This window comes from Apodemus sylvaticus, chromosome 7, assembly GCF_947179515.1.
Source record: "Apodemus sylvaticus chromosome 7, mApoSyl1.1, whole genome shotgun sequence".
Lineage (NCBI taxonomy): Eukaryota > Metazoa > Chordata > Mammalia > Rodentia > Muridae > Apodemus > Apodemus sylvaticus.
This window is the reverse complement of record NC_067478.1, coordinates 70772799-70799757: the sequence shown is the minus strand read 5'-3', so window position 1 is coordinate 70799757 and position 26959 is coordinate 70772799. Positions and strand designations below refer to the sequence as shown.

At 52.9% G+C, this 26959-nt stretch overlaps 1 protein-coding gene across 1 annotated transcript; it reads right to left on the bottom strand.

Annotated features, from left to right (window-relative positions):
* Positions 1-25037, bottom strand: Loxl1 (lysyl oxidase like 1). Its single transcript, XM_052188186.1, has 7 exons — positions 23456-25037; positions 9264-9372; positions 6178-6315; positions 5416-5572; positions 4633-4728; positions 2662-2777; positions 1-318 (listed from the first exon to the last, which is right to left on the bottom strand). Exons 1-7 carry the CDS (start codon positions 24657-24659, stop codon positions 312-314), a joined length of 1827 nt encoding a protein of 608 aa, XP_052044146.1. The 5' UTR covers positions 24660-25037; the 3' UTR covers positions 1-311.
* Between the last annotated feature and the right edge of the window lie 1922 nt (positions 25038-26959).

Here is a 26959-nt window from a genome sequence, read left to right as displayed (position 1 = left end):
TCCAGACTAGAAAACCCTTGTTTTTTATTCAGCACCCGGGCAATCTTGCTGTGTGGGATGGCCAAAATATAAAAATTAGAACCAACAAAAGACACCATAGTGTTGTAGAGGAGGAGCAGGTACAAGACAGGGTCTGGCATCCAGAATCCCTGTGGTTTGGGTCCATGTTCACTCCCTGAGGCCGGCAGGGAGGGATGCCCCAGTGGCCAGCTGCCCTCGCCCTCAGGCTAGGCGCTGAGCTTCTTGGGGGAGGCTGCCTGGAAGCAGGTCCTGCTTTCAAGGAGAGACAATGGGGGCTCCATCCACTCAGATCAGGACCTAAGGAAAGAGAGAGAATGTCAGTGGTGTGACTTCTACACGGCGGCCCACCTCTCTGACGCCTCAGGTTTCTTGTGGTGCAGGCGTGGGGGTCCGTCTCTCCTTCAGGGCCTCTCACCCCTTTGAATACCTCCTGCGGCTGCCCCAGGCCCCAGGTCCCAGGTTCTAGCTGTTTTTGTCAAGAAACACTTTCACGCTTGTTATTTTCTAAGTCTGACCCCCCCCCCCTTTTTTTCCTTAAAAAGGAGAAAAATGTTCTCTTTTCCCCTCTTCAGAAATATGATGGAAACCCACATGGGTCAGTCCCGCGGCCTTTCTGGGAACGCTCCGTGCAGCTTCCTGTGTCTGCTGGCCCAGCAGCCCGCCTGTGGTCAGGGTCACAGGGACACCCTAATAAGACCTGGGGCTTTCCAAGCACTTATGTAAAGAGGTCTTGGAAGGAAGGGCCTTTTCCTCCACAGCCACAGGCCTCAGGGGAGCACAAGGGTAGCCCAGATGTCGACCCTCTGAGAGGGCCCTGATGGTGCTGATGGGGTCCCCGGGATCCAAGACACATGAGGAGTAAGCAGGCATTAGAAACTCAGGCTTATGAAAGCTGAACCGCCTGTGAAGAGCAGGAGTCAGTCATGGCACCCCCTGGCATGGCACCCCTGGGTGACAGGAGCCTGATGCTACTCCTAAGTCACCCGATCTCTGTACTAAAGTGGAGGTGGCAGGTCTCATCCTTTCAGGCATGAGCATATGAGTGGGAGTCATAGGTTAATGGAAGGAAGAGCTGTCTTTAAATGTGCTCTGGTCACACAGTGTGTGTGTCAGGACTCACATACTGATCCTTGTCACATACTGAGCCCTGTCCCTGGTCACACACTGATCCTTTATCCTGGTCACACAGTGAAGCCTGATCTTTGTCATATACTCAGGCCTGATTCTTTTTTGTTTTGTTTTGTTTGTTTGTTTTTTTCGAGACAGAGTTTCTCTGTGTAGCCCTGGCTGTCCTGGAACTCACTCTGTAGGCCTCACAGGCTGGCCTCGAACTCAGAAATCTGCCTGCCTCTGCCTCCCAAGTGCTGGGATTAAAGGCGTGAGCCACTACCGTCCGGCCTCAGGCCTGATTCTAGTTGCACACTGAGCCCTGATTCTGGTCACACACTGAACCCCAATCCTTATACTGACTCCTGATCCTTGTCATACACTGAGCCTTGGCCCAGGCCACATACTGAACCCTGATCCTAGTCACACACTGAACCTTGATCTTGGTCACACACTGAGCCCTAATACTTGTCATACACTGAGCCCTGATCCTAGTCACACACTGAGCTCTGATCCTAGTCATACACTGAGGCCTGATCCTTGTCATACACTGAGCCATGATCCTAGTCACACAGTGAGCCCTGATCCTAGTCACACACTGAGCCCTGATCCTAGTCACACACTGAGCCCTGATCCTAGTCACACAGTGAGCCCTGATCCTAGTCACACACTGAGCCCTGACCCCACAGCCTAAACTTCCATACTTGCCATCCTTTAACAAGTGCAATCTTTGGGGTAACAACACCTCTCCAGGGACGTGGAGTTTTCACAGTCTGACCACAATAGATGAACTAAGCTTAAAGTGCTGGGACATTTTTAGTAGAAGAATATTGCTGTGGTCTAAGCAAAAACTTTAAATTCACAGGGAGTAGAGGGAAATTGTAAATCTGTAAGCATAGGTTCACTATAAAGTGCTTCCTGGAAGGAGAGATTCAGGAGAATGAGTTCAATTGGCCTGGGGCAGCAGGTCCTAAAGACTCTGTTTAGCCACCATATGCCAAAAGCCCAGATTCTGTTAACTTTCTGTATGATGAAGACTCAGGAACAGAACTTGGCTTATTCCAACCAGAATTACTTCTAATCTCTGATCACTTAACCTAGTCCACTTGCTAATGACACCGATGGCCACACCTGCTATCCTGCTCCTCCATGAGCTGGGAACCTGGCAGCAGGCCTGAGGTCCTCATCCCAAGCTTATGTGCAAAGTGAAGAAGGTAGCTCTGAAAGCAAAGGTGTTATCAGAGCAAGGACGCACACACTAGTATTGCAGAGCCTATGTGTGCATTTAACAGACCATCCTGCCTTCTGCCAGTTTCTATCTGAAAACCCTAGGGGACTACAGGACCAGACCCATGTCAGTGTCCCATAGCCTGAGCGCTTCATCGTGGGTACTCAGCTTAGGGCTGGACACATCTGCATTCAACCTTCAATGACTCAGCCCCAAAATGCAGGAATCTTAGGTATTTTAGGGAGTCCTGCTCCTCAGGCAGGAATGTGGTTGGGGTAGGAGTTAGTGGCTGGGCAAACACGTACTGGACAATTTTGCAGTTTGTTGTAGAAACGTATCGACCTGTGTAGTGGATGTTGCATCTCACCACGTTGTTGGTGAAGTCAGACTCCAAAACAATGTACTTGGGGTTCACATGCACCTAGAGAAGATAAATAGAGACAAGGTGCCTGTTAGGAGGCTGCACCTCACCTGCTCAGTGGGGGGGGGGGGAGGTAGACACAGATGTGATAGAGAGGGAGACAGATGTTGGGGACAGAGATATGGGGACACAGAGAGAAGGATGGGAAAGAAGGGGCAGCTGTGGTCCAAGAAAGCATCATCCGTCTCCTCAACAGGAGACTGGAAACTTCTGCAGAGCCGGGGACCACTCCAGGAGGCCCCTGCATAGGCATGGTTGCCAGTTTCTGCCCTGGAGAATCCTGGCAGTGTGGGGGACAAGGGGTCAACACTGGTGTGGGTGGGACAGGGGTCAACACTGGGCCTCCTTGACTCCAGCAGCACAGCTATCTACCACAACAGGTTCAGGTGAGCTGTTGAGGGCCCCAATGCTGCCAGGGTACTTACCATGCCCTGAAGCCACCACTTCTTTAGAAGATGGCCCAAGCATGCCCTGTGCTCTTTGTCTGAAAGAGCTACAGAGACAAGCCATGACAGTTTGGATTAGCAGCCCCCGAAGGACATTTAAGACTGGATGCAGTGGAGTTGGGGGTGCAATCCTATGATAGAGCACCTGCCTAGCATGGGTGGTCCTTATCTTCAGTAACACACACACACACACACACACACACACACACACACACACACACACTCTCTCTCCAAAAAGAAAAAAGAAAAACCAAAATACTTAAAGAAAACAGGGCTGGAGAAATGAGTCAGCCCCTAAGAACATTGACAGCACTTCCAGAGGACTCAGGTTCGGCTCCCAGCACCCACAAGGCATCTCACATTTTGTACTCTGACCCCAGGAGATCCAATGCCATTTTGGATGCACAGATGTACACACAGGCAAGACACCCTTATAGAAAAAAAAAAGAAATTAGAAAAACTAAAAAAAATATTAAAAAGAACAGATGTTACTTGGAATCTTAGTGTGTTCTTCCCAGCTTGGACTGTGTACCATTTATGTGGTTAATTTGCCCACTGCCTGCAGCTCAGATGGCTCTTCCTTAGACTTGGATGAGTAACTCACCAGGCAGGATTCACACTCATGCAACCTGTGGAGCAGAGCTCAGGCTGCACACCAACGAGTTGCCTCTGTTTTATGTTTTAAAGGCCACCTCTCTCTCTCTCTCTCCCTCTCCCTCTCTCTCTTCCTCTCTCTCTCTCCCTCACTCCCCCCCTCTCTGTTTTTTGAGACAGGGTTTCTCTGAGCATTCCTGGCTGTCCTAGAACTCACTCTGTAGACCAGGTTGTTGAGGATCACCTCTCTACCAGCCTCTTCTTACAGGTACTTGTACAGAGGAACTAAGATTTAACTTCCTGAGGTCAGGCTGTGGGAACAAAGCCCTTCCCTGCATACATGAGTGTACCAAGCTGAGCAGGGTATCACCAGCATGATTGTTTATTTGCCCCAGTAACAGGGAATGGACGACAGGTAAGCTCCACCTCTCCAGGTAGCAAGAGGGGTTCCAGCCAGAAGGCATCTCAGCCACAGATGTCCTAGGGCTTGGCACATGTCCTGTCATCCCAAACATGGAAGGATGGGCTAAATGGCTCTCTGGGTCTTTGTCACTTAGAGGGGAGGCGTCATCACCCCCCCTGTCACTACAGCTGGGCTAGAGATCCCTTGAGGTCTCTAGGGAAAGAGAAGTGATGTCTGCCTAAGACAGAAAACACCAGAAAGGAATATAATCTCAGATAAGGTTGCATAGGGCAGCCTAGCTGAGCAACAAGGCTCGTGGGGGCACAGTCAGAGAAAGGGGCGCCTTTCAGAAGCAGGAGGCAGTAAGCATGGGTCTCAGGCTGGAGAGGAAGTTGCAGAGTGGGAGCCCTACCTTGAGGATGTAGTTCCCAGGCTGCACATCAGTGATATCGATCCATTGGCAGTCAATGTCTGCATTGTAGGTGTCATAGCAGCCTGGACTCAGGCCCTGGGGAAAGGAATGAATAGGATTCGCATCTCAAAGCCACTCCATCTTCCCGCCCCCCACAAGGCAGTCTGGGCCTTCTATCTCTGTGCTTCCTTGATGACCCAGCAAGCCCTCCCAGAGTCACTGGGTGATGAGCCAAGAAGAAGGTGGAGATGCCTTAGGCAGAGGGGCAGGAAGCAAAGGGCAGATGTTTGAAGATGCTTGACAAGGGTGGCAGGAGCAAGGGCTGAGACAACAGACGGGCATACGGATATTTTGTGGATGAAGCAGTTGAAAGGCGGATTGGGATAGACCTTTGCCCCCCTTTAGGTGAATGCATTGTCTAGACTATACGGCAATGTTCCTTTTCTCTATTTCTTCTTCTTTTTTAGTTTTTTAAGACAGGGTTTCTCTGTGTGGCTCTGGCTGTCCTAGAACTCACTCTGTAGACCAGGCTGGCCTAGAATTCACAGAGATCCACCTGCCTCTCCCTCCTGAGTGCTGGGATTAAATGAGTGTGCTCCCACTGCCGGGGGTGGCAATGTTTTTTGGTTTTTTTTTTGTTTTTTTTTTTAATCTCCAATACAGTCACCCCTTGAAATGAGGAAGGGGCTTGTGCAGGGGTCAGAACTCAGTGGGCACGGCCTCACGCGTGCTCATTCTTCTCTGGGCTGGCCCACGCCCCATCCATACACTCCTGTATCCAACCTGCGTGTGCGAGGTGCACGCATAGCGCTTGAGGTTGCCGAAGTCGCAGGTGCTGTCCTCCAGGCAAAAGCTGGCCTTGTGCCCCTCGGCTACTTTCTTGCCCGTGGATGCGTCAAGCAGGTCGTAGTGGCTAAACTCATCCATGCTGTGGTAATGTCTGGGGGAGGAGAGACAAGAAGGCCTAGTTTCCCCAGGGCTTTTCTTCATGTCCCCTCATGAAGTGACCCAGATGACCTGCTTCCTAACCATGGGGCCCTCTGTTCCAAGTCCCGCAAGATAGCATCTTGATGCTTGTCCCCTCCTATGGCTCCTTAATTTTCTGTTTGTTTTTGTTTTGTTTTTTGTTTTTTCGAGACAGGGTTTCTCTGTGTAGCCCTGGCTGTCCTGGAACTCACTCTGTAGACCAGGCTGGCCTTGAACTCAGAAATCCACCTGCCTCTGCCTCCCAAGTGTTGGGATTACAGGCGTGCGCCACCACGCCTGGCACTCCTCACTTTTCTGGACTCTTTCCTGTTCTGGTCTCCCGTGGGCAAAATCCTGTATTCTAGACATTTCCATCCCTTACCAAGGCTGATGACCCTATGGCCCATCTTTCTACTCAGTTTTGCTGAGGGTCCCCTGAGGATCCTTGACCAGCGAGATTCTTTCCAGGGCGGGAACGAGTACCCTTGCCTCCCAGTGCTGCTGGGAAGGAATTCAGGCCCTGAGAGACAGCCCTGACCAGGAGGAGAAGAAGCAAAGGCTACTGGGAGTCTCACTTACTGGTGACAGCTATGCCACTCCCAGGTGTGGCGTGGCCGGTTGGGGAGGAAGTCCGCTGTGCCTTGGTTTTTCACACGCTGGGGGAAGCGCAACAGCACTCTGAGGTCATAGTCGGTGGCCTCGGGGGCATAGGCTGTGCTGTGGAGACAAGGAAGGAGACTGGAATGGTGCTGTGACCCCCAAAGTCAGCGAATGCTATGTCAGGTCCCTGGGACCAGCCCTGGTCACTGTCTTGTCAGCTCCCTCCTGCCCCAAAGATCCCTTGATCTCTACATGACATTGAGGTCTGGTGTCTTCTCTCCAGACACTACCCAGACCTGGACTTCTCTCTCTCTCTCTGGCCTTCTCTGTGTGACTGGCAGCTGTTAATGGGCTTAGACCACAACCTTGAGGACCACAAGTTTCCAGGGACAGCGCCTGCTACCACCCTGGGAGAGATTAGGGTCACATGAAAATCTTCGGAGGATAATTTAAAAGCAAATGGTTCTGGGCGGAGGAAGACATCTGAGCTGGTAGAGCGTTTGCTTTGGAAGCATTTGGATGAGGATTCTGAATAGAATCCTCAGAGCCCCGTCCAAACCCAGTCATGAGCCGTGTGCTTCCAATGCCAAGACTGAGGGAGTGGAGACAGGGGATCCGGGGAGCTTGCTGGCCAGTGGCCTAGCCTAACTGAAGACTTCAACCAGTGGCAGACCTTGACTCTGAGGTGGGCGACATCCTGGAAGATGACCTGAAAGGTTGTCATTTGGTCCTCACTTGTACATGAATACACTCACATAGGCATGCACACACACACACACACACACACACACACACACACACACACACACACACATAGATAGATCCTAACAGCCACATACAGGAATTTGTAAATTCTTCCTTCTTCTAGACAAAGCCTTAACTGGTGACCAAAGGGTGTCACCTGTGTGTGTGAATGAAAGCCAGGTCTGAGCATCTTGGGCTAAGTCTTCATGTTCCCGGTCCCTTGTGCCCTGCCCCACTACAGACTGAGAGTGAGCGCCAAGGACTTTTCTCCCATAAGACTTCCCTCTCCCCTTCCTCCTATGCTGCTTGTATGACCATAGCCCTAGAGCTCACTAAGCTTCCTAGGTCCAATTCAAGTTCCTTCTTCCAGGAAGTCTGCCATGATTGCGCACGTAGAAGCACCCTGTTTGCCTGTGAGCTTTCAAGATGCTGCCTGTGACTCATCCTGGTGTGGCATGTCCCCTGGCTGGTGCCGGAGTGACTAGACCACCTCTCCCTGATGGCACAGCTTCAGGAACAGCAGTGGTCACTCTGGAAGCTTGCTCCCTGTGTGACTTTAAATTCCCAGAAGAAGAAAGAGAAAAGAGGGATATCTTTTGTGAAAAAGGCACACACACACACACACACACACACACACACACACACACACCAGGAAGCCTGGCTGCCAGTTCTCCTTTTTGCAGCTGACCGCTGACAGCTGCCCTGGCTGGCCTCATTTGGGGATGGGTTGTAAGGCCAGAGGCGAGAGGTGGCCGGTGGTGGGGATTAGTTCTCTCTGAGAATATGTCTGGACAGCAGGCGGCTCAGACGCAAGGCCCTGGCCCTGTCTGGGGGAGGTTTGGAATCTGTCTGTGTCTGGGTTGAAGCAAAACATCCTCCTTGCCTATTTGGTAAAATCCTGCCCTGCTGTTCATCTCAGAACATCCGTGGGAAAGCAACAGGATCTAGCTTCTAGGCCTAGCTTGGCCACAGACTCATGGCAAGACTTGAAGCAAATCCCCTCCCGTCTCTGGGTTCGGTCTGCAGTGTGGGACCTGGCCCAGGGCGCCAACCCACCCTTGAAGCTCCCACTACAGGGCCTCAGCTCTGCAGGCTTCTAGCCCCAGAGCTGTGTGCATCCTGGCTCTTAGTCTCTTCCTGCTGCCTGCTTAGTTCTGTCATCAGAGCCTGGGGTGAGGGGACACTCGCTCCAGCTTGATGAAGAAGTCACCCAGGGCACAGGGAAGGAAGGCCGCCATCTTCTCACCCAGCTGGGAGCTCAGGGCCGGGCCCCTGAGATGGTCCAAGAGGATGTAGTGAGAATTTGGCTTTGACAAAAATGATTCAGACCCATGCAGGTCGCCACGGAGACTACATCCTTACCACTGGAAGGATGTCAGTAGAAGTGCTGTGTTCTCCTCCCAAGGACAAGGGACACAAGATAAGGCCTGAATGGTCAGGTCAACTGAGTGGCTGTCCATGGACGGAATAGGGACACTTGGCCCATCTGTGATAATATACGGAACTGTCATCAGAGTGTAAGTCAGTGACTCTCTCTACTCATCACCCTGATCAGTATCACTTTAGAATCAGATGGCTTTACGGAAGAAACGTTACGTTGAGTTATATGCTGAAGAAAGTTCATTATCTTACCACAGAGAGATAAGAGCTCACGGTCAACTACTTTGAGGGGCACAGGGCTAAAGGTCAAGAAATGAGTAAATGTTGACATTCCAAATGGTTTCCTAGAGAGTAAAAGCTAAGAGAGTTCTCATGTTAAAAATTTTTTAAAAAATGTTTTAAAAGTGAACAATTGAAGAGAAAAAAAACTATGCTTCGGTCCAGAGGAGCCGAGGATCGAGGCCTCCCTTAGCCAGGTCTGTCAGCACAGGCAGAGAGCCCCAAAGCACGGAAGCTGAGCCTGCAGAGCAGGGTAATGGGCTCCTCCCCTCCCCTTGTCTCCCATGCCCAGCCATTCCCTGCTATGATCGGACGCGCTGCCAGGGCCAGACAAAGCCACACCCATCCTTGCCCTACTGCTCTGCGTCCTCCAGGACTTCCCTGACACCCACACTGACCACTGGAAACACAAACGGGATCAATTTTAGTTCTTTTCATTGTGCCTTAGTTTCCAAATGGGGCAGTCCACTGTGCCAGGGCTGGTGTTTAAGACAGACGTCACAGTGTAGGTTGACAGGCCCCATCCCTTCCCTTTTCCTCATTCCTTGAGCCAGGCAATATGGAGGGCAGGACTCGGAGAGGCTCGGATACTTTGCCAGGCTCTGGGTGATTCCCACGGACTATCCCAAGGCTTCTGCTTCATGCCTCCCCCAGCATCTTACCTGGCCAGGCACTTCTCTTCGGCTGCGCATCGCAAGGAGTACAGATGGGCTCTCTGCACGTAGGTAGACGCCTGCACGTAGTTGGGGTCCGGGACTAAGTCAGGGAGGCCTGGAGAGAGTAGGAGGGGAAGAACACAGCACCAAAAGGGTCAGGCTGGTTACTGCTGGCTCCGAGGACCTCCTCCACCAAACTGTTGGCCATTCTCCCCCGTAAGGGGGTCCTGGGTTCAAGGAGGTCAGGGGCCGCTCACTGCCTCTACAGCTTGGTGGTGTGGGAGCCACTGAGACATCCTAGAAGATTTGGAATGAGAACAAGACCCAGGAGCTGGAGAGAAAAGGTGTCTGGAGGCTGGAATGGCAGCCACGAGTAAAGGCTTAGAAACAGGGCCAGGGAGACCAAGGGATTTCCTGACTGAGCCGCTCCCTCGGCCCTTGCTCCCCAGGCCCTGCACTCGAGCCAAGGTACCCCTCTCACCTCCATAGTGAGCCGTCTTCAAAGACCACCAGGACAGCCTGGGCTTATGGCCCAGGGTGGGCCCCAGAAGGATCATGGGCAGAGCTGGGTGGGTGTTAATTGGTAGGAGGGGTGGGCAGGAAGAAAACACTTTGCCTGAGCCAGCAGAATTTGAAGCCTGGTGCCAGCCAAGCTGCTCACGATATGTTCTTGGCACCTGCTGCCATTTCTGGCCGTCAGACTCCAGACCAAGCCACAGCCATCCCCTGTGGGCAACCTCTGGTGCCCAACATAAGGGAGGGCCTGGCTCCCACCCCTGCAGGTCCAGGGGACGTCTAAAGATGTCACTTGTTCTCTAGGCTATACCAGGGTCAGAGGGCCTTCCTTTATTCCTCCACCAGTAAGAGCCTGGGTTCATGAGCACCGATAAGCAGAAACCACAGGCCGGAGTCAGACCCACCTCAGTGGACTAAGGGCAGGATGATCTTGATGTTGGGATGAGGGTTCAGGTGGTAGAGTTGATCTGTGCTCCACAGCTAGCTTACAGGGGAGTGCCCGGGACTTTAAATTCTTCTCTAGAGCTTAGGAAATTTTGTCCAGCGAATGCTTAAAAGAGACTATAAGTTCTTCTTAGCATCTTAGACCTTACTCTTGGGGGCTAAAGAAGGGTAAAGGCAGGCAAGGCAGGTGCCTGAGTCATGGACAGGGGTGTCGAGGCTCTTCGTTTGACAATCCCTCCCGTCAGCTTAAAGGTCCTGACTGAGAGGCAGACAGAGAAAGCCTGGCTTCAGTCTTTGACAGAGGTGTGTGTCGACATACCTCTCCCCTCCCCCTCCCTACCCTCTCTCTAGCACACACAATTACAGATTCTTGCACATACATACACACTTACAGACTCACACTCACTCACACTTTTGCAAACACATACACACACACTTACATACATGCTCACATACACAGATGATTTCTTTCACACACACATACACACATAATTACAGATTCTTACACATACACACTTACAAACTCTCACACACAATCAGACTTTTGCAAACACATGCACACACTCACAGACATGCTCACACACGAACAATCTCTTACACATGCACACACTCACAGACATGCTCACACACGAACAATCTCTTACACACACACACACACACACACACACACACATACATCCCTTGGGCCCCCTGCCTTGGACCTGTTCTCCCTGGGGCCTGGGCCTCAGGGGCAGCCTGGGCTGGGCAGCCAGAGTGACCTCACCTACTTGGAATGGAGCAGAAGCTTAGAGTACAGGGTGGGTGAGGATGAGGTGGCTCCTGGCAAACGGGGGACTTCTTGGCCAGCCTAGGCTCTGTGACATGAGCCCCCTGGAATGTTTGCAGTCATTTCCCCAAGGGACCCTCAGGACCTCAAACCAGCTGGGAGATGGTTCTCACCCACTGATTCCCAGAAGTTTCTGGAAGAGGGCTAAGGAAGGGAGGAGGGGTCCCCTTTCCCCACCCTCTAGCAACTCAGCAATAGGTGGGTGTGGCAGCTGGGCCTAAGCCTCATGGGCCCAGCATTCAGCACCAGACAGTCTGCCGCTCCCGCCCAAGCCCTGTTTCAATAAATACTACACAGATGGCTCCACAGGGCTTTCCTGGCCCGACCTTTCCTCTCTAGGCTGTTCATGAGCTGGCTGTGCAATCCTGAACAGTGAGAAGAGCCAGAGTCCAGGGCTGGGGGCACTCACAGCCACTTACAGTGTTCTTGTTCCCCGACTGAGCTTGACCCTGGCCACAGGACTGAACCCAATGACCACACAGGAAGTCCTGTCTAAGTTATGCAGCGAGCATGCGTTCTGGTTACACTTTGACTTGACCATGGTCACTCACTGACGAGCTTTGACTCTATACACTAAGCCTTGATGTGGTCACATGATGAACCCCGATCCTGATCACATACTGAGCCCTGATCCTGGTCATAAGGAGACCTAACCACTGAGCTTTGATTCTCACCACACCCTAAGCCCTGATCCTGTTCACGCAGAGAACCCAGAGCTCAGTCACACACTGAGCCCCGATCCTGAGCACACTGAGCCCCGATCCTGAGCACACTGAGCCCTAGTCTATCATCAACTCTGAGCTTTAGTCTTGTTGTCCTTGGTTTCTTTCTCTACATAGTAAACGAAAGCAAAGGACTAAGAGAAAAGACCCTTCAAAAGGAATCCTTTCTGATTCTGATGGAGGCGGAGCTTTGGTGTAGGGCCAGGGGCTGCTGGGAGGAGTTATGGGAGGAGTACGCTGGAGAGATGGGCCCTCACACTTCCGGAGGTATAGTATGCCCACTGGTCTTAAAGCGATACGTACACAGTTACGGATGTGGACAGTAGTGTATTTAGTTATCAACTGTTAAAGACACAGAGGACATGGTTTGCTGGAAGTGTGGGATGAAGGGCCTGCCCTCAGAGAGGCCCCCACCTGACCAGAAGGAACCCACAGAGGAATGTGAGAAATCCAACTGCAGGAAAACCCCAGTAGAGAGTGAGGTATACCCCAAAACCCCAAATCTCAGCTCTCTCGTGTCATTCTTCTGTTTTTATAAAAATAAACTTTTGGGCTGAAGAGATGGCTCAGCAGTTTAGAGCACTTGCTGCTCTTGCAGAGGACCTGGGTTCCACTCCCAGCACCCACACAACAGCACACAACCATCTGTAATTCCAGTTCCAGGGGATCTGGCACCACCTTCTGGCCTCCACAGGCACCAGGTACACACATGATATACAAAAGTATATTCAGGCAAAACACTCACAGAAATCAAATCAAATAAATAAAGACAAGAAAATGAACGTTTTACAATTCACAGACCACAGGAAGCTCAAGAAGAAGGAGGACTGAAGTGAGGGTGCTTTGGTTCCTCTGAAAAAGGAAACAAAACACTCACAGGAGCAATAAAGGAGATAAGGTGTGGAGCAGAGACTGAAGGAAAGGCCACCCAGAGGATTCATCCTATAAATAGTCACCAAACCCCAACACTATTATGGATGACCAGAAGTGCATACCAAAAGGAGCATGTCATGGTTGTCTCCCGAGGGGCCCTGCCAGAGCCTTACACACAGAGGAAGATGCTAGCAGCCAACCATTGGACTGGGCGTGGGGTCCCCAATGGAGGAGCTGGAGGGGTTTACAGCCCCATGGGAAGAACAATGATGTCGGCCACCCAGACGCCCCAGGACTCCCAGGGACTAAACCATCAACCAAGTGGTACACATGGTTCTAGCCAAATATGTGGCAGAGGAATGCCTTATCGGGCATCAGTCGGAGGAGAGATCCTTGGTTCTGTGAAGGCTCAATAGATGCCCCAGCATAGGGAAATCGAGGGGGTGGGTGGGAGTGGGTCAGGTGGAGGGGCATATACTTGGAGGCAGGGAGTGGGAGGAGGGGCAGGGGGTTTTTGGGGAGGGGGGAAACCGGGAAAGGTTTTACCATTTGAAATGTAAATGAAGATTATATTCAATAAAAGAAAGAAAGAAAATGAACTTTTTGAAGCATGCTCTACACACAAAGACACAGATTTTTGGTGCAGTTTGGCAAAGTTCTGACAGATTTATAATGTCATCAGCCACCACCACAACAGAGGTAGGGAAGTATCCCCACCCCTGACATATACAGAGAGGGTTTTTGAAGCACTGTGGATTGTTTTTGTCTCCTTGGATAGTTACATGAAATCATTCCTGTTATGAGTTCAGCATTATCTTTAATTTCAACCACTACCAAAGTCCCTGTGCCTCACCTGACTCCTCCCTCCCTCCTAGTGCTCCCACCCCCTTGCTATCCTGGAAGTCCAGGCTGGGTCTCCTACCTCAACTTCAGGAATCCCTGCTGAGGTCCCAGGGAGTGCAGGACCCTCCCTTAGCTGGTTTGTTTTTCCAGGCGGGGACAAAGCCTCCTGCTTCAGGAGGACAGTCTGGCTTCTCAAGTCCTTTGTGGAACTTGCGTATGAGGGAAGGCTGGATGGTGACTGAAGGGAGAAGAAGGAAGCCTTGCCTAGAGATCAGCAGGTTCAGGGAGAGGGGAGACTGGTTTGCCATTGGCTTGTAGGGCACAGGCAGGTGGTCACTATAGAAGTCCAGGTACTATCAGTGTGGTCACCCCTGTTCCAAGATGGGTCAAATTCAAGGGCACCATCAGTTATGGGTAATAATTCTGAGGTAGGGTGGGGATTAGCATGCGTTTTCCAACAAACAGGAGTCTCTTACTCAACTCTCAGACCTGGACCTGGAGACTAAAAACATAGGTTCCCATGAGTATTTTTCTGTGAGGGTGTCATGTTTTTATAACTATGAAGAATAGGATCAATTTCATGTCTGAGTAGTTCAGAGAAAACTGGTCCATGGTCCGTGTACAACTTCTCAAATTTTCCCTTTAGCCCTTACCTCCAGTCATGTTAGGTATGTCCTAGAGCACCTGTGGATCTGCACAGACTGAGTTCACGCCAGATGGAGCCGTGTTTTTAAAACACAAATTAGGACTGGGCATGGCAGCTCACACCTTAATGCCAGTCAGCACTTGAGAGGCAGGGGCAGGCTGATTTCTGAGTTTGAGGACAGCCTAGGTCTACAAATCAAGTTCCAGGGCAACCAGGGGTACACAGAGAAACCCCACCTCAAAAAAAAGGGAGGAGGAGGAAAAGAAGACATAGAACAAAAAAACCCCAAACCATAGAGAGGGACTGGGGAGATGGCTCAGTGGTTGAACATTTGTTTCTCTTACAAGGACCCAGGTTCAGTTCCCAGCACCCACATGCAGCTCCAAACCATCTGTAGCTCCAGTGTCAGGGAATTTGATGCCCTCTTCTGATAGGGAATCAGGCAAGAATATGGTGCACGTGTATACATGTCGACCAAACTTTCATATACGTAAAAACAAAAATTGTAGTCTTACAAGACCTGTACTGTGTCTTCATTTTTTTCAGTCACTGTAAACCTTCAGGACCTCTTACATGGCTTCGCACTGCTAAAGAAGAGTCTATGGAGGGCCTCCCCAGCATCCCATCCCTGACCAGGCTCCTGGGAAGGAGTGGCCTCGGAGCCCTATTTCCTAAGCATGTTCTTACCATGCAAAGCATACCTAACCAGCTCCCTTTTGAACCCACAGGGGATCTGTAGCCCTGTTCAGTTTCCTCCCTCACCCCTTCTCACAGGTTGGGGGTGGGTTAGAGCCCAAAGACTGTGTGACAACTTTACCCTACTGCCCATTCTGAGGGTGGCTGGGTCCTGTCGCTGTGCTGGCTGGACTTCTTGTTGGGGACTTGTACGTGGTCCTCTCCAGGCCTTTCTGCCTCCATGTGTCTGTTCTGATCCCCACATCCCCAAAGCCTGGATCCCTGTGCCAGGCCCCTGTGTTCATTCTTCTCTAGGGAAGGATGTGCTGTCCGCGGCCTGGGCCAGTGTCCTGGGAACACTGAGTCAGAGGACAGCAAAGACCCTTGGGATAACTGAAGCCCAGGGCTCAGCTGGGGAGTGCCTGGATGTGAGTGAACCAAGTCCTAAGCCATCAAGCAATCAGGCAGAGCTTCCTGCCATGATGGGCCCCTGGGCCACGGTAGTGAAGAACCAGCCCAGGGAAAGTCCAAACACTGCGTCTCAGCTTTGTCCTCAGAGTCCTCTGTGGCAGTCAGGGCTCCTCGCAAGGACCAGCCACACTGAATCTTATAACCAACGGCCTCAGCGGAAGCCCTGTCCTCCTGTAGTGGGCTAGGTCTGATACTGCTGCACCACTCCCATGATGGCCTCTGGGGATCTGAGGACAATGATCAGGAGCATCTTCCTGGACATAATTCAAGTGTGGTCTAGTAGGCAACTACCCCTAGACGTTAGTTCACCCCTGTGTTGATCTCCCGTGTTCTGGCCCATTACCCGAGCTGAGGCTCAGTTTCCCTGTCTGAGAGATGCCGGAAAGACTGAGCTAACTGGCTCTGGAGCACAGGTTGCATGGATCCATAAACACTTGGAGATAAAAATACTTTTTCAGAGATATTCAATCCATTTTCCAGCCTTGGGTAAGACCTCTCACGACCTCAGCAGTCCAGTCAGGGAATTATCCCACTGGCTGACCCAAATCCTTCCTGCCTCATTAGAAACCTGTTCCCTCCTGCCCAGCATGTGCCCTTGCACGTGTCTGCCCTTCATTTCACCTCCTTTTCCCACGCTTTGCAGGTTCTGTGGGTTCCATAGCCCCCCCCCCCCCCCGCATCTGTGTTCCCTAAGACCCTGCTGCCGGAGCTCTCATGGGAAGTGGAATCCGGCATACCCCTAATCTCTTGAGCCCAGGACTGAAGTATAAACACAGTCCAGCAGAAATCCATCATTTGGTTGTGAAATATGTGCTGAGCGGGATGTTTTTGGCAAGTGAACACAGCCAGACTCCAGAGGAACCCCTAGGTGGGGAAAGCAGAAGGCTCTGCTGGGCTCAGACTTGAATAGAGATGAGCCAGTGTGGGGCAGAGCTGGCGGCTCCCAAACCCAGGAAATTATTAGCTAATAATTGAAACATTAAGTTGTCAGCACCCGCCCAGAGGTGCTCCACCTGTTCTTGCTAGCTTACAGACAAGGGAGCTACAGAAACCACTCTGCCCCATGGTGATGGGCAATTCCAGGCTGGAGAAAGGGGCTATTATAGCTACAGAGCCAGGTCTACAACCTTCAGGGGTTCCCAATTGCCAAGAGTGGTGCCTAGACAGCTCAGGGTGGCTATAAAGGCCTTTTGTGGTCTGTCCTGACCCTTCCTGCCACTCTGGAACTCTGAAGTGTACTCATCAGTAAGTAGCTACTTAACATATGAGTTTGTGCCCCTCTGTGCATACATACCCCTCCCCCATTCTCCTGGTAGGTTGTACCCACACTGGGGCAACACCATTAAGCCCAGAGCGCACCTGTCAAGCCTAACATCCTCCCCAGCACCCTGCTTTCTCTTACAGCACTCACACTCACACCTAACTTCCCCAGTACACAGAATCTAAAGGCCGAAGGCATCATAGCAGCCCCAGAAATTCTCTGTAGTCTGAGCCCTGCTAATCTTTCTGCCCTGTCTCTTATTCCATCTCTATTTCTACTTTACTCCATGTAAGCACACCGGAATGCGCTTGGGAATTCCTGTCTTTGGATCTTTGTACCACTGTTCCCCCTGTCTGTAATGCTCCTCCTCCAGATGGCTGACTCGTGCCTCCTTGCTTCAGATATCCCTTTGCTGAGGCCTGCAGGGGTCACCTCTGTGAACTGCTCCCTTCCCCCCTGCTCTTCATCTCCTTAGATACTTCCATTTTAGCCACAGCACCTACTACTTTCCCTATGAATTATGTATGTAAATGACAGTACAAGGTCCAAAGGGCAAACATTTCATGCCTCTGTTCACTAACAGCCCAGCTGTAAGCACTTAGCACACAGTAAGGTACTAACATCCCCGCCAGGTGACTACACTTCCTCAAGAGACATTATCCACAATCCTCAGCTGGCCAGCAGCTCCTGGGAGCAGTCTGGTTGATGGGCACTGTCATCTTTTGCCTGCACTGAGCTGCCAGCCTGGGGATCCCTTCTGAGTATACAGTAGGAAGCTGGGAGCTGGGCACTTCGGCCAGGTGGTTTCTTATTGGCTGGCAGAGAGAGGAGGCAAGGACCGGTGCTGTTCACCTCCCTGCCCAGGTGCTCAGGGCCAGCACAGGCTGACACACAGTGAGCTAGTGTATGAATGCCTGCACCCACAAAGACTCCGGGGTCACCTGCCTTTGTGAACCCCTCTTTTTTATATTTTATGGTTGTGAGCCTAGCCTTTAACGGCTGAGCCATCTCTCCAGCCCGAACCCCTCTTTCTTATCCAGCAAAACTGCTGTTAGTTCTCTAAGCCTCTTTACTTTTGGCTTGGGAAATCCATGGTTCCAGTTGGCCCAGGAGCAGGGGAAAGGGTAGGCTGTCTCCCAATGTTTGACACTTTTGACAGCACTGGCCTCTCTCCTTTCTGTCTGGCATTCTGACTCCCTCCCCACTTCCTGGAAAAGAGTCAGATGCTGGGTTTCTAGGCGGTTATCACAAGGGGGAGGGGTGAGAGAGACCCAAACCCAGCCCTTACTTACTCTGTAATCCCGAACCTACACAAAACACCCCTGGGTCCAGCTGCAGGGAGGAGGCGGTTGGGTCAGGCTATGGGTGGGAACAAGGTTCAGCCTCTCCTTCCAGTCCCCTGTTGGCCCCCCCCCCCCCCACACACACACACTGCTCCTCCGCAGGAATGCTGGGCACAGGAATTGGAAGCAGGTGTGGGCTGCCTGGCGGGACTTCTGGCGGGGCTTCCTGTTCCCTTCCTCTCCTGTTCCCTTCCTCTCCTGCTCGTTCTAGTCACCGCCTGGGGAGCTTTCCATGTGTTCTTGGCTTGGAAAGGAAGTGGGGTGGACTCCAGCAGGGTGCTCCTGGGGAGAGGTGCCCCTTCTGAGTTCAGAAGATACACCCAGCGGCATCAAGAGAAAGGAAAGAAGGGGCCAGGACTTCCTAGCTAAGCCCAGTAGTAGTTTGCTTGCTGCCAGCAAAGACACTAATAGCCCTCCCTATTCCCACTTCTGTGAAGTCCCAACTGGGGTAGGGGGAAGCAGGACAGTGTCTGTAACCTAAAGGCATGAACACTGAGTCAGGTGCCACTTGGTAAAACACTTCCCCAAGGGGCAAGGCAGAGTGAGAATGGGGAAGAGAAAAGGTAGGCACCCTTCCTAGTCCAGGTCGGCTGCTCCTAACTCTGTGGCCTTGGCTTCTCTGGGCCTCGGTTTCCTCCTGTATAAAGTGGCTGATAACGCTATCCTATCCTATTAGCTGTACCTAAAGTTGTTAGGTGGCTCCGGTGAGAAAACAGGAAGGAAGTGCTCGGCAGAGCATAACTCATTTATAAGCAGTGGCAGCCGGCTCCACAGAGACGGCCAGGCCGAGGGCAGGGGAGTGGAGGCCACATGAGAGGGTACTGAGCCAGGAGCCAGGAAGTCTGCCTGAGGAGAGGCTGCTCAGAACTGTGCGTGTTCCCTCAAACATCCACACCTCTCTCACCCGAGTGACCCTCTACAGCGTTCACTGAAGGAGCAACTGAGACTCCAGGAAGGAAGAGGGACACTGGTTCTGATTCTGGGCGTGTCACTGAGCACCTCACCTGCAGAGGTGCCTGCCTTACACAGAAGTTATAAGGACAAAGTGACTAACTGTGAGACTGTAAGAGTGCTAGCCACTTGGCAAGTGCTGTGGTGACAGGGGTGTGTCCTGCTACTCCCATGCCACCTTACTGTCACAACCAGTACCTAAGTAGCCACAGAGTGATTGACTACATGAACGAATGAATGAGTGAGTAAATGAAGTGTGTGTGCTATGCAATAAACACTGAAGAATTTAAACATGAATAGCTGTGTACACAGGATGAGATCACATGGACTGAAGTCTCGGTATCCCTATCAAAAGTCATGGAGTGACTCTTCATCCTGTCTCTGGAAAGGGACCATTCCAGAGAGAATGAGTACCAGGCTGAGACTTAAGGATTAAGGGAGATGAAGAGGGAAGTCACTTGGAATCTTCCCTGGATGTGAGGAGGGTGTGCAGGAGAGGTCCAGTTGGCAGAGAGGCAGGGCTGTAGTCCCGCCTCCCCTTATCTTATTCAAAGTTTATCTGCGGTGTCTCTGAGTCATTTCACCAGGCTCCCTCTTCTTAGATTCCTCAAGCCTGTGACCTGTGTCACTAAGAGCTTGTGGGAACAAATGCAATCATGACATCCCGTATGTAGGTCACAAGGCTCAGGAGATGCTACAGTTCTGCAAGCACTCCATCCCGGCTGTAAGGCTCTAGTTTGGGAAGCTTGCTGAGTGGAGGCCTCTGCCTTTTCTGTGCATCTATTCAAAGTATTGTGGAGGACAGCAAAGGGCCTTGAGGGGAAGGCAGGCTGGGGAAACAGGGAGCCGGCCTGGCCTCGATGAGTGAGGGGCCTAGCTGAGTGATGAGTGGGTGTGAGGGCAAGAAGCCAGGACGGCTGCTAGGCACGGAGGGCCTCCGCATGCACTATCCTGGAGACACCCTTAGATGTTAGGGGAACATGCGGTTGCAGGAACAGCACAATGGTGGCCATGATACCTGCAAAGGAGGAGGAGGAAAGGAAGATAAAGGAAAGGAAGTACTTTAGACTCTGAGGTGTCAGGTGGATGTGTCAACATCTAATTGGCCCTGTCAGGACAACGATGGATGATACATGCCAGGCAAGGCTGGCACAACCACCAGGGATTCCCTGATACACAACCATCTTTGTGACCTGTTCCAGTTTCAGTGGCTATGTCTTTCACAGGTTGTCTAAGCTCAAAAGGCAGGCCAACTTAGACGGGGAGGAGAGCCGTGGTCCTCTGTGGCTGGGGGCATCTCTACACTGAGATCATCCACTCAAAAACTACGAGGCTGGATATGCAGGAGCCAGAGCAAGGGTGCTGGGGAGGAGGTTCTGGAAGCAGCCTCAAGGAGAGGTGACACAGGGGTGGGTGCAGGGCAGGGAACCTAGCAGGCCTGAGAGGCAGCCAGCCACGCCCCAGGCCTCTCTGAGTGGAATGTGCTGTGAGGGACGAACAAGGCCTGTAAACCCGCTGGGCCTCTGCACACCCTCCTTCACCTTTGAGACCTGTCCAAGAGTTGGAGACAAAGGTACTGCAAAAGTCTTGGGCAGCCCAGCACCCAGCACGAGAAGAAAGAGAAGGCTGCTGAGGCAGAGGCTGAGCTCAGGACACACACTTGGAAGCCACACACACAAGGGGGGACGTGGGCGGTGCTCACATGTGTTTGGTGTTGTAAGGACAGATGTACACGCCCACACACACGCACAGGCTGCCAGCGCTGGGCCTCAGACCCCTGGGTATGTGGCCAGGAGGGATGACGTCAGACTCAGAGAATCTGCCCTGGGCTCCCACACCAGGCCTGGGGGGCTGATCTCAAGTACAAGGCTCGCACTTCACTGGGCTGGGATTTTCCATGGTCCTAGCCTAGCAGGGTGGGGAGGGAGGAACCAATAGTAGGGGAGTCTAATGCCCCTTCTCTGGCTTTGTTGTAGGCCCTAAACTAGAATGTATTCCAGGTCCCTCCCCATCCCCTATTTTCTCCATGATCACCGTAGAGAAAACTTAGAGGATGCTGATTGCCTTCCCTTTCACAGTGCCTCCTCCTCTGAGAAGTTCTCTCTGAGCCTCTGGATTGGAGGCACTCAGTGTTGCATTACAGATGTTCCCCCTCCCCAGTCTGACTCACTCCCAACTCCTGCGATTCCATTTGCTGTCTGTTTTTATTTTTTGAGACAGGGTTTCTCTGTGTAGCCCTGGCAGTCCTGGAACTCACTCTGTAGACCTTGAACTCAGAGATCAGCCTGCCTCTGCCTCCCAAGTGCTGAGATAAAGTCTTGCGATGCCACCACCGCTACCACCACCTGGTCCAGTTCCTTTGATTTTTGAAGTGGAATTCAGAACCCCACTCAGGGCTGAATTATGCATATGATGCATATGATGGAGTGAGTGCTCCCCCAAGCTGAGAGAGCACTATCCTGTCCCCCCCACAGCTCTTATTCCCAATGCTGACCTATTCACAGCATCAGATTGTCCTTTCTGCTGTTTGATGCATGCAAACTTGGGTTCCACTTGGGTCCCAAGAACACCGCCTTCAGGGGAGAAGCACATTTGGTCCAAAATGAACTATGGGGATCAGGCACAGTAGCTAGAGCCTGCTGACTATCAAGAATCCCACTCCAAATTTGGACCTTGCCCTATTCTATCCTCCTCTCAACAAAATGACTTCCTTGACAATTCACAGGCCACAGAGGGTCCCTAAGAAACATGCTGGCTCAAGGCCCAGATGTACAGTCCTGCCTGGCCTGCCTCTGCCAGCCTTGTGCCATCTGAGGCCTCTGTTTGTGCCTCAGCCTAGAGGTGGGGCCCTCCCGGCCGAGTTTCGCTGAGCTGAGGTCTTATATTCTAAGAAAAGCAGCCATTAAGTCAAATACTTGATAGGTAACGCACCCTCCTACAAGGGGCTCCCAGGGAGGGCAAGTCAGCCCAAAGCTATGCTAGCCTGCTGCAGGCTGGGCCAAGCTGGTGGCAGGTCTCAGTGGAGGTATTTGGCATTGTCTCATGGAAGCCCCCACACACACCATTTTGATTCACCCCAGCTCCTGTAGTTTTCCAAGTGGGACTCAGAGTTGGACTCGAGCCTGTGCAGTGACACAGTAGTTGCTCTCCTTCCCTTCAGACTCTCCTTCCCCTGGTCTTCAGCTCCAGGAGCCCACAGACAGCAGCCCTTCAATCAGGCCATCTTGGCTGAAGAAATCATTATTCAGTGCTGACAGAGACTGAGGAGCCAAGGCTGGGCTGAGCACTGGCACCCTTGGGTCCCAAAGGTTCATTTTTACCCGACAGTTCTGGTATAGCAACACTGGTATGGAGAAAGGAATGGTGGACAGAGGGCGCTGCCCCAGGGTGTGCTGTGTGAGCATTGAGAACTCAGTGGGAAGCTTGACCAGAGAGCAGACAGCCTGTATGGAGAGCACCGGCGAGGGGATTCTAGGACAGCCGAGGATGTGCTGGCTGATGGCCACCCAGCACTGGCCAGACGCAACAGTTGGCCCCTGTCATAATAACAGCACATGTGGAAGCTGCCCATCTGGCAGAGGAAGACCTCTCCACCCTGACCCTTGTGTGCAGATGACATGGCCTTCCCAAGAATAGGTCATATCTTCATCCCCGGGGAAAGCCAGAGGGTGGCCTGTCTCCAGACATTTCCTGGGACTCTCCCTCAGAGCCAAGACAAAAGTGAGGTAGTGGAACACTGGCTTGGGTTATGTTTTACAGAACAGCATGAAGTACAGTGCCCAAGAGAAGTAATATTTAATGCGATGTGTTTAAAAACAAAATCAATACGAAAAATCTGCAATGAACAAATATCCCATTTCAAATAAAGAAAGGGCCCATTATTGATTTTTCAGTTTGCCTCAGGTTATGAAAACATTACTGAGTCTGTTTAAAATTTGGACATATTTGCTCATAAGAGATTTTTTTTAATGCACCGAAATAGTACTTATCTTCATTACTCAGGTTTTTTGGTGCTCAATTTTATGGCCTGGCCAGTGGGCTCTGGCATTCCAACCTTGTGGGATCTCCTCAGGGGGTTGAAAATTTTGTCTGTTCAAGTGCTGCTCTCTGACTGCCCACTTACCTCACCAACTGCTAGCTAGCTCACAGAAGTCCAGGCCCGGGGACACTGCTGCACCTCCAGAAGCATCCTTAAGGCCTCTTGACCCTGAAGGTCCAAGATTCCCATGATCCTTTGCCTCACTCTGTGCACAGGCATAGGGGAATTTCTAAGAGTATTAAGAGATTCCCTGACTGGAAGAGGGAGAAGCAGGGGGAAAGGCTTTCCCCACTTGTCCCTAGATGACCCCAGCCAGATCTGCAAAGTACTTCTTAAAACCTGGCTAGTTCTTCCATGATTTTCCCCAAGCCAGAGTCAGAACACAAGCCTACCAGATAGGCCTTTGACCCTCATGGATGACAGGTGGAGTCAGGAGGGGTGGCACACTGAGGCTGTCAGCTACACGGTTCTTGCTCAGCTACTACTGGGGGGCCCTTGGTAAGAAACTCGGGCCTGCACCCCTGAGGCAGCAATTAAGTTCACCAGTGGCCAGAATGTCGAACCAAGGCGCTCGTGGATTGTACTCACCGCGACCATTCTGGTTGGGTCGGTACACACTACCCACGCTGAGACGGCCCTGCTGGGCGCCGTTCCGCTCCCCACCCTGGGAGGGCGCATCAGAGCTTCGCACAGGCAAGTAAGGTGGCTCCAGCACGCGGAATGGGGGCTGTGGCTCCACCGCACGCGGAGGGACGTAGGCCTCGGGCGGCACATTGGCTGCATAGGGCGGGTACCAGCCGAGGCGGGGATCGCCAGCGGCACCATAGGTGCCACCGGCCCCTGCGGGGGCCTGCGACACGTCGGTGCTGGGATCAGGGTAGGCCTGCTCGAATCCCGGGGTGCCTTCATTGTAAAGGCTGTGCGAGTAACGACGGTCAAGGCCGTCGGAAGGCTGTGGCTGAGGCTGTGGTTGGGGCTGGGGCTGGGGCTGTGGCTGGGGCGCATAGGGCCTCTCTGGGGCTGGGTAGAAGCCCTGCGCCGGGTACTCGGGCTGCTCCTCGCCACCACCGCCGTACTCCTCGTAGCGCGCCCGGGGCTGGAAGGGATAGATGACCCCAGCCGAGGCTACAGCCGCCGCCGCCGCCCCCGCGCCCATGCCGCCGCCCGCACCGCGGTAGTACACGTAGCCTTGTTCGTAGGTCCGCGACGCGGGGTCGTAGTTCTCATATTGGTTCACGAAGGGCGCCTGCGGGTAGGGGTACTGCTGCGGGTAGGAGGATGGTTGGCGATAGGTGGTGGCGAAGGCTGAGGCCGAAACCGAGGAGGAGGCGGAGCCCCCGTGCCGTTGCTGGGAGACGGAGGTGCGGGCCCGAGCCATGCCGGTACTGTCCCCGACGGCCACCTCTCTCCAGTTGTCGGGCACTTGGCCGAAGCCGAACGGGTGCCGCGTTTGGCCGCGCACAGTGTCCGAACCCACGCGTCCGGGCAGGGGCAGGGACGGCGCCTGTCGACGCCGGGGTCCCCCCTGACTGCGCCGCTGCGACGTTTGGGGCGCGCCTGCCAGTAGCACCCTGGAGCTGCTCTCCCCTCGTTGAGGCCCCGCGGGCACGTACTCAGAGCCCGAGTTGAGCAAGCTGTACACCTGCCCGTTGTTCTCCCACTGGATCAGCTGCCGCCAGCGTCCTGGGTCCGAGCCCTGTCCTGGCTGCGCTTGCTGCCCGTGCACCAGGACGCACAGGCAGGCGCCCCACACCAGGGTCCCCAGCTGGCTGCCGGCTCCGGCCAGAGCCATGGTGGCCCTTCTGCAGAGGCCGGGTGGGCAGAGAGGCTCTCAGGAGTGGGCCCCGGTGCGTACTTCTCTTCCCACGGCCTCGAGGACAGGATGGCTCCTCGCCTGCCCAAGCTCTAGCTTTGTCCATCCTGGCCTTGTCCCGAGCGGGACGGCTCCTCCGATGACAGCATTTCGAGGCCAAGGGGTCAGGGCAGGGCAGGGGCGGTGCCCAGGGCTGCACGAGGCTTTCTGCAGGGCACGGGACGGGCAGGACCTCCTGGGGCCCTTACATGGCCAGCCCCACACTGGCCGGCTGCTCCCTAGGCTGGCGCTTTCCCACTCTGAATGAATAAGCAACAGGCTGGAAGAGTCTGGAGGTTTCAGAAACCTGGTCCGCCTGCTGGGGCCTCCTCCGCGGGGCCCTACGGCCCGCCGGGTTTTAGCTATGTGGCCTGTCCCACAGAGCCGTGCTCCCTCAGTCCTTGTAGCTTCCAGCCAAGCCACAGACCTGCCTCTGAGGAAGGGAATGAGGCAGGGAGTAGGAGGGGGCCCCTGGGGATTCAGGCCTGGTAAGTGGGGTTTCTGGCAAGCACAGCAGGATTAAGATGTGGGCAGTACCCTGCTGGTTCCACTCAGCTCTGGATACAGTTTTTTGTTGTTGTTTTGTTTTTTTAAATTCCACTTTCTTCATTGACTTCACCTCTTCCTAGGGTTCTTGGGGTGTCTTCTCCCTTCTCCAAAACTAGTGCTAAGAGACGTCCTTGTTGGGGAGCCTCCCTGGAGAGATGCCCACCTCTAGCTGTGGCCACCCTCGAAGACATTTGGCATTCGGTCCTTAGTACAAAATCACTGAGCCTTCAGCACTTCTATCAATCTACAGGCATGAAGACTAGGGTGGCTATGTCTCTGGGCTGAACAGGACTTGGGAGCATCATGGTAGATGCTGACATCACGAACACACACACCCCAGGGGCTTCTGTCCTGTGCTTCCTGAGTTGACACCAGAAATAAACTGAGTACACACACACACACACACACACACACGGATAAAATGAACCCAGCAGGTGGCTCTTGGATATGGGATTGGGCCATTGTGAGGCAAGGGGAACCTTTAGCATAAAGCAGGGAGAGGGAGGCCTTGGGAGAACTGTGGCCTGGGAATCTTATGCTCCTTCCCAACTCTGAGTGAGTGGACACATTTGATCATTGGGAGATTATTCTATGGAGCTCCATTTGTTCTGGCTGATTGTCTGTTCCCTCTGAGCATGGCCCGGAGAAGAAGAATGGTAAATTTTAACTTTTCCTTGGTACCTAAGAAGTTACCCTCTCCACAGGCTTCCCCTAGGCTGCCTTCCTTTTGGTCTTGGTCGCTGGAGGGCAAAGATCACCCCTGAGACTTATAAATAAGACAGGAAGGACCTGTCCTCAATGCCAGATGACTCTGTTTTGTAAACTCCTTAAGGAGCAAACAGCTAGAATGATACTCTTTGGGAACCAGGACCCCTCTGGCCTCCATCCTTACCAGGAAACATCGATTGACCCACCGAACTGTTTTTCAGGACTGATACTTCACTTACATGCCTCAGGACACTGGATATCTATCATCTAGCCAGGGAAGGGGGGAGGGGAGCTTGCAATAGCACTCTTGCCCATGACTCCCTAGATCCAGCATGATGTCTGGGTTCTTACCACAGTGACTGATTAGGCTGAAGACAAGCAAGTCTTGGCTCAATTGAAGCCTGGGACCTGGAGGGTTAAACCTTCCCTCCCTCCTGCTTGCCCCCTGCAGTGTTGGCCTCAGCTGCTTAGAATCCCTGGGGTCCTGTAGGGCTTTCCAGCTAGCCAGATGGGCAGAGAAGTGGAAACAGGCCTTAGGGTACCTTGGGCTTGGAGGGGAAGGAAGGACAAATTGAGGGAGGATATGGGAAGGGTTTGAGGTGGGAAGGGGGTTAACAGGACCCTTTTTGGCTGGCAGGGTGGGGTGGGGGGGTCAGAGAACAGGCTCTGCTGCCTCAGGGTCTCAGGGTGGGGAGATCAGGGCACAGGCCATGGTGTTCAGCGCTCTGCTGGGAGCCAGCACTTGGCATGAAACCCTAGCTGGAGTTGGCTCTGCTTCTTTTCTTTTTTCTTTTTTCTTAATAAGGTCGAATCAGAGTGAGTCAGAAGAGCCAAGTTTCCTGTTAGACTGTGTTTGAATCAACTGCTCTGAACAGAGCCTGGGCCTCTGCACAGAATCCCTGGGCCAGGACCATGGGCCTGCCCGCCAGGGGTCCTCAGGATAGCTTGAGCCAGGGGCCTGACCTAGCTGACCACTCCCTAGG